Below are 6,254 nucleotides of genomic sequence, written 5' to 3'. Positions count from 1 at the left end.
GGGAGTGGGGCAGAGGAGGGAGCGGCTGTCTGGTGGTGTCCCTCCGGGGTGAGGTCGCAGCACCGAGCGGCGCTCCGCGTGAGGAAAAGGCTTTTCGGCCAGTCCGTGGCGCCCTTCCGTGGTCCGTCTCTCCGGCGCTCGGGTCACACCAGGGCCGCCGCCCCGGAGACGGACGTGACCTTGTGCTCCTCGGCCCAGGGCTGCAGGTTCTGCAGGGCGAAGAGCGAGGAGTTGTGCAGGCAGAGCGGGTCCTGCTGCAGCGGCTGCCCCAGGCTCTTCTGGAAGGCCTCTTGCTGGAGGTGCAACATCAGCCGGTTGGCCTGCTGGCGCTCCGCCTCGCGCTCCTCGGCCGTCTGCCGCCTGGGGGTCGGGGGAGAGGGAGAGGAAGCGGGTGGGCGTGAGCGGCAAGGACGGGCGAGTGAGGAGGGGGCGCCCTGCCTGGAGCAAATGGAGGAGGGGGGCGCCTCTGGGCAAACACCGCGGGGCAGCGCCTCTGAACAAACACACTGGCAGGTGGGTCGTGTCTCTGGCAACCTCCCACCTGACGTCCCCTCCCACCTGCCTGGGTCTACATCCCGCCTCCCACACTCTTAGCGCTCACAGTGTCCGGAGCGCCTCACCTACATTTCTCACTCATTCGCGCAACAACCCTCAGAGGTGGGCCGGTATTATTATCATCACGGCCATTTTGCAAACAGGGTGGGGCTCCCGGCTCTCCTGAGGACCCTCCCCCACTACGGGCTCAGCTGGGATCTGCGTGGCTTGCAGCCTTTAAAGTTCTCATTAATTTATGGCCAGATAACCATCTTGTATTGTTGAGTATTTTACATTTTTTTCTGGTTTTAAATTGTTTTTATGGGCTTTTTTGGGGGGAGGAGGCTACTGATAAATGAAAATCCTCCTCATCATCATAACAATAGTCACAACGGCAGCGACCCTCTCTCCTCGCCTCGTACCTCCACTTGGTGCGGCGGTTCTGGAACCACGTCTTGACTTGAGCATCGGTCATCTTGAGCGCTTTGGCCAAAGCGGCTCGCTCGGCGGATGCCAGGTACTTCTGCCTGTGGAAGCGCTTCTCCAGCTCGCAGATCTGCGCCCGGGAGAAGGAGGTGCGCGGCTTCTTGCGCTTGGGCGGAGTGCGGTTCTGGTACGGGTGGCCTATGCGCCGGGCGACGGAGAAAGGCGGCAGGGCGGCTGCGGGCAGAGCAAAAGAGGACGAGCCTGGTCATAGAATTATAAAACTGGAAGGGGAGCCCTAAAGTTCATTTAGTCCAACCATCTGCCATGGTCAGGGCGGCGGTGGAGAAGTCTCCCTCCGGGGACGCCCTTCCCGGGATCACCGACCGAAGGAATCGCATCCCCCACTCGGACCCCTGACCTTCCTGCGGCTCAGCTGGCAGAAGAGTCTCACTAATCCCTCTCGCCTATTTCCCAGGTCGGAGACGTTTGGACGACCTCTGGGGACCCCATCCCTCCAGGGGGCAGCCGCAGGGACCCCTCCCGTCTCAGTTTGAACTCTGGAGATCCAGGCTGCCGTCGCCCCCACCCGCCCAGAATGCCGGCGGCAGGAGAGAAGGCGCAGCGCGAGGTGGGGGCGTTCTCAGCCTGAATCCCGAGGAAGGAGTCGAGGTGGGAGGGAGTCCCGCGGGTGAATGGGCAGATCCTGGCCGCGCCCGCCCGCCCCCCTCCGCTCCTGTCCCTCTTCCTGGCAAGGCAGGAGGGCAGGGAGGGGGCAGCCGCTTTCGCTCCCGCTGTATCTTCACAGCAATGCGAGCCGGGACCAAACCTTCCCCCTCCCGCTCCCCATCGCCTCCCCCTGCTCCCCACTCACAGAGAACGGTCGGAAGTCGCAAGAGGTGGAGCTGGAAGCGAAACTCTTTTGAAGGCGGTTGGCCTAGTAGATGATCCTTGGGTTCCCTTCTAAATCTATAATTCTATGAAAGTCTCCTCCAACTGCGAGGTGAAGAGGACTCCCAGTGTGGGGCGAGGGGAGGCAGAGGCACTGCAGAGCGAGCCGGAGATTTATGGGAAGGGCCCACCGACAGCCTTGCCGTACAGGCCCCTCTGCAGCCTTCCTCTCCTGCCTGGTGAAAGTTACTGCGGAAACCTGAAGATCGCGCTCATATTCTCCTGCCCCTTCAGATGAATTCAGGTGTTTAAAAGGTTTGGGGCAGGAGAGACCCAGAATGCGGGGAGCCCTCAGGGTTCGGTACCTTCCTTTTGGGGCTGAGCCCCAGGAAGTCTTGGCTCAGATCCAGGCACTTCTGGGCAGGGGTGCCAACTGGAATAAAATGGGGGGGGGGGGTTGAGGTAAGCCCCGCCCTGAATAACTGATCACATGACGTGGTGCACGCACGCCGTTTCGATGGCAATGTCCACCAACTTTGGGGGGCGCCCCCCTCAAATATTTTATTGGGGGCCCGAAGACCCCTCGACCCTTGGGAGTTGGCTTCTGAGGAGAGCTGAACAGGGGAGACTCCGCGCGCTGGAGCACCGGGCTCCCTCTGGTAGACCTCGACGCGGAGTGGGGGGGGGGTGCCCCAAGTCTGCGGGAGGGCCCTGCCATCGTGTGAGGCTGTTCTCACCTGCGATCCGGTCCTTGGTCAAGCGCCTGTTGCTCTCCATCCAGGGAAAGGTGAGGCTAGCTCCCCCCGGCTGGGGATGGGCCGCTGCGGAGGGCACCGGCCTGTGCGCGGGCACACGGATGACGCCGCCGCCACCGTTGCCGCCAGCCGCTGCCCTGGGAAGGCCGTAAGCACCCAGCGAGCAAGCCGGGTTGTATTCTGCTCCGTAACCGCCGCCGTAGAGCGCCAGGTCGGGCTCCCCGAGGGCCCCGACGGCAGCTCCGCAAGCGCCTTGGTGGTGCTGCTGCTGTTGCTGCTGCGAACAGCCGAGGATCTGGTCGATGCCGAAGCGGATGGGCTCTTGGGGCGGCGGCGGCGGCGGCGGCGTGTGGACGGTCCCCTCCAGCAGCTCCAGGCCCGAGGGCTCCATCCTGCCCTCCTCAGCAGCAGCGGCGGCTCAGCTGCCGCATGCCGGCGCCCTGCTCCGGGTCCGCGCAGGGGCACCCCGCTCTCGCTGCCTCTTCCAGGGAGCCTTCCCCGACGGCGCGCCCCGGACGGGCCTCGCAGAGCTCACTGCGAGGGCGCATCGCCCCGCGGTGGCCCCATGAGGGGCGGCCGGGTGGCCGAGCGGCCCCTCCGACGGGCGCGGAAGCAGCAGCGCTCTCTCCCGAGGCTGGGCGCGCTGCCGCCTCTGCTCGGCGGCTGGACATACCCGGAGAGCGCCAGGGGCCACGAGGCTACGGGCACTTTTCTCCCCGTCTCCATCTCCGCCTGCCAAAATCGCTGCCTCCAACCTTCTGATTGGCGGCCTCTGGCAGTGATTGACAGGCGGACATCCAGAGGGGGCGGGGCGGGGATGATATCAGAAAGAAGCCGCCCAATCCCTGTGCTTCCTCCTCCTCCTCCTCCCGCCCTTCCAGTTGAGGGGTGTCTGGGTGGATCTTGAGGGTGGGGGAAGGTGCTTCCCCGCCGCCACACCAGGGAACTGACGCTTCGGTCACCCGGGCCCGAAATGCACACACACAAAATAAAATATAGTATTTCATTGGGCTGCAGAATGCGGACCACTCCAGGCGGACTTCGACAGCGGGAGGGGGGAAGGGCGGGGATGCCCTCGGGGGTCTCTCCTGGGGTCTCCGTCAATCTGGTGTGATTCGGAGCGGGACCCTTTCTCCCCGCCCCTCGAGACAGCCTTTGTTCCCCGGGTACCCCGTCGGGTCCGCTGCCCTTTCCAGGCGTCGGTCGGGGGAGAGTCTTGACCTTTGGGTAGCCTTCCCAAATGAAGCGCTTAAATCCGCTCCGCAGGCCTGAAACCGCGGCCCGACACCGACATCTCGGCAAAGCACCCGGAGCTGAGACTCAGAAAGAGGCCCGAGGGGGCAATTCGGGCGCGATTCGTCGTCGGACCAGCAATGAAAGCAGGCAGGGTCACCTCCGAGTAAGCGCAGGCAGGGGCCAGGACCGAAAGCCTAGGAGAGGCAGGGCGGAGAAGCTGGAAGGAATCGCGCGACCATTCCGCGTTGCCTACAGCGCAGGAAAACCCAGGAAAACCCGACGAGAGAGTCCCGCTGCCTCGCGCTCCGAGGGCACGGACGTTGAGGAATCTGAGGTGCCCGAAGGAAGGATTCCTCCCGCAAACCCTTAAATATGACGACTTGTTGATTGAACGGAGGAGAATTCTTTGGAATAATTCATGAATTAACCCCCGTCGGTCTCTGGGCGCACATCCCTCCTGGCCCCGCGCCTCCAGTCCCGGTTTTCTTCGTTCTCCTGGTCAAAGCCGCCGGCCCGACACCCCCTGGCTCCATCTGGGAGGGGGGAGGCTGTTCCCTGCCAAGGCAGCTGTGGGGTTTTTGACAGTTTTAGGCGTCAATCGCCTGGACTTCTGGGGAAACAATCTCAGGGTTGTTATTTAAGGCTGCAGCAGCCAGATATTAACTTCCCGGGGACAAAGTCCCATTTAACTAGAAAAGGGCTTCTCTATTTATATTATTTATATTTATATTATTTATATTTATATTATTTATATTTTCTACCCGCCCTGCACGTTAAGGTCCCAGGGCAGTTTACTGCATTAAAAGCAATATATACAAAGCAAGATACATATTGCATATTACACAGATAAAAATATAACATACAGGCACGGGGAGGGGGATCTCTAATCCGCGCTCTGTTTACAATAAGGTCTGAAGCAAACGGCCCTGAGCGTTTTCCCGCGTTGGAGAGGCTCTCGTGGATCCCGGGGGACGCGGACCCGGAGCCGGGAGCTTCTGGTTACCGAATACTGTAGAAACCATTTCAGCAACGTTCATGTAAGAAGGAGGACAAAACCGCCGAGGCGGCAGTTAGAAAAATGCCAGAAAGCCAGAGTTGCGCGACAAGAGGAGACCACCAGGCCAAGAAAAATGCGATATTTTTTTAAAAAAACTATATCACGTTTATACTTTTTTCTTTTCTTTTTTTAAACCAAATTCGTACACAAGTCATCTCAATTAAAAGAGCACAGTCACACGAGGGGCGATGAGATAGAAAAGGAAGACGCGGGAAGAGGAAGGAGGCGAATCGGCAGTCTGGCCCCGATCCGCCGCGCCGGAGATTCAGGTAGAATGGGCCGTTTGCAGGAAGGCGGTGAAGGAAAGCGAATTCTGTCTAACTGAACTCTGCATTTAAGCAGCCTGCGAAAGAGGAGAAAGGCAGCAGCCGAAGTAAGTTGTTCCATTTATTGAAATATTTCTAATCCACACTTTAAAGTACTATTTATCGAGTCGATTTACAGCATATGAAATATAATAAAACCAGGGGAAAGAATCCAAACGCATAATTAAAAACATCGGTAGGTACTGTTTGGTTTAAAAGAGAAAATTCGTATTTACTGAATGTGAAACTCGGCCCGATTTCGTAAGAGAAGCAGAAACATACCGACCCGCGGAAAGAAAATTCCCGCGTTCGGCGCTGAAAACCGGGGGGGGGGGGGGGAGGGTCTCGAGGGCAGGAATGCGGCGGAGGGTCGGACCAGCAGTCCAGCTCAGGTCCGCTGCCCCCCTTCCGACCTGCCAACTGGAGTCCCTGGGGGAGGAGAGGCCCGCTTCCGCCCGAGGAGAGTCTGGCGCAGGAGCGGGATTCCCGGCGCTCTTCGATTTTGGGGGGCACCGTCGGGTGGGCGTCTGCACTCGGCCTCTGGTCGCAGCACCCTGCGGGGGAGAGATCGGGGGGTGAGGGAGGGGAGAGGGGTTCACCGCCCCCCCCCCCAGCTGATTTGCCCAACTTCAGCCCTTCGGCCTGCTCCGAGGGCAATGGAAAGGGCCCTGGCTTTTTCTTCCGTCGCTGCACGGACGGCCGCGGCTGAGGGACCCAGCAGGAGAGCCGTACTGGGGACCCGCTTCTCCAGCGCGTGAGAACCTCTTCCTCGACGGGGAAAAGAAGAAGGAGCCCGCAATCTTTCTCCGAGGGCGCGCCGGCGGAGCGGGAGTCGGTTGCGGGTCTCCTTTTTCTCCAGGTCCCACTTTGGCCCCGGCCTCGAGTCTGGGCTCTCAGGCCGAGCCGCCATCCCTCCACCGCGACCTTGAATGCCCGCATCATTCCCGCCCCAAGAGACCGTCCACCATCTAGGAACAAAATGGGCATTTCGACGGGACAGGCGCGTGCCTTGTGACGTCACATGCCCCCGTTGTGGCGTCTGGCACCCACAAT

General features: G+C 60.6%; 1 protein-coding gene across 1 annotated transcript; it reads right to left on the bottom strand.

Moving 5' to 3' along the window:
* Positions 1–3,015, bottom strand: TLX2 (T cell leukemia homeobox 2). The gene is made up of 3 exons (XM_081020441.1): positions 2,586–3,015; positions 957–1,194; positions 1–360 (listed from the first exon to the last, which is right to left on the bottom strand). The coding sequence occupies exons 1-3, from the start codon at positions 2,992–2,994 to the stop codon at positions 144–146; spliced, it is 864 nt and encodes a 287-aa protein (XP_080876567.1). The 5' UTR covers positions 2,995–3,015; the 3' UTR covers positions 1–143.
* Between the last annotated feature and the right edge of the window lie 3,239 nt (positions 3,016–6,254).

This window comes from Podarcis pityusensis (assembly GCF_964106645.2).
Source record: "Podarcis pityusensis genome assembly, chromosome: 9".
Classification (NCBI taxonomy): Eukaryota; Metazoa; Chordata; class Lepidosauria; order Squamata; family Lacertidae; genus Podarcis; species Podarcis pityusensis.
Note: the sequence above shows the minus strand (reverse complement) of the source record. Positions and strands in the feature narration are given on the sequence as shown.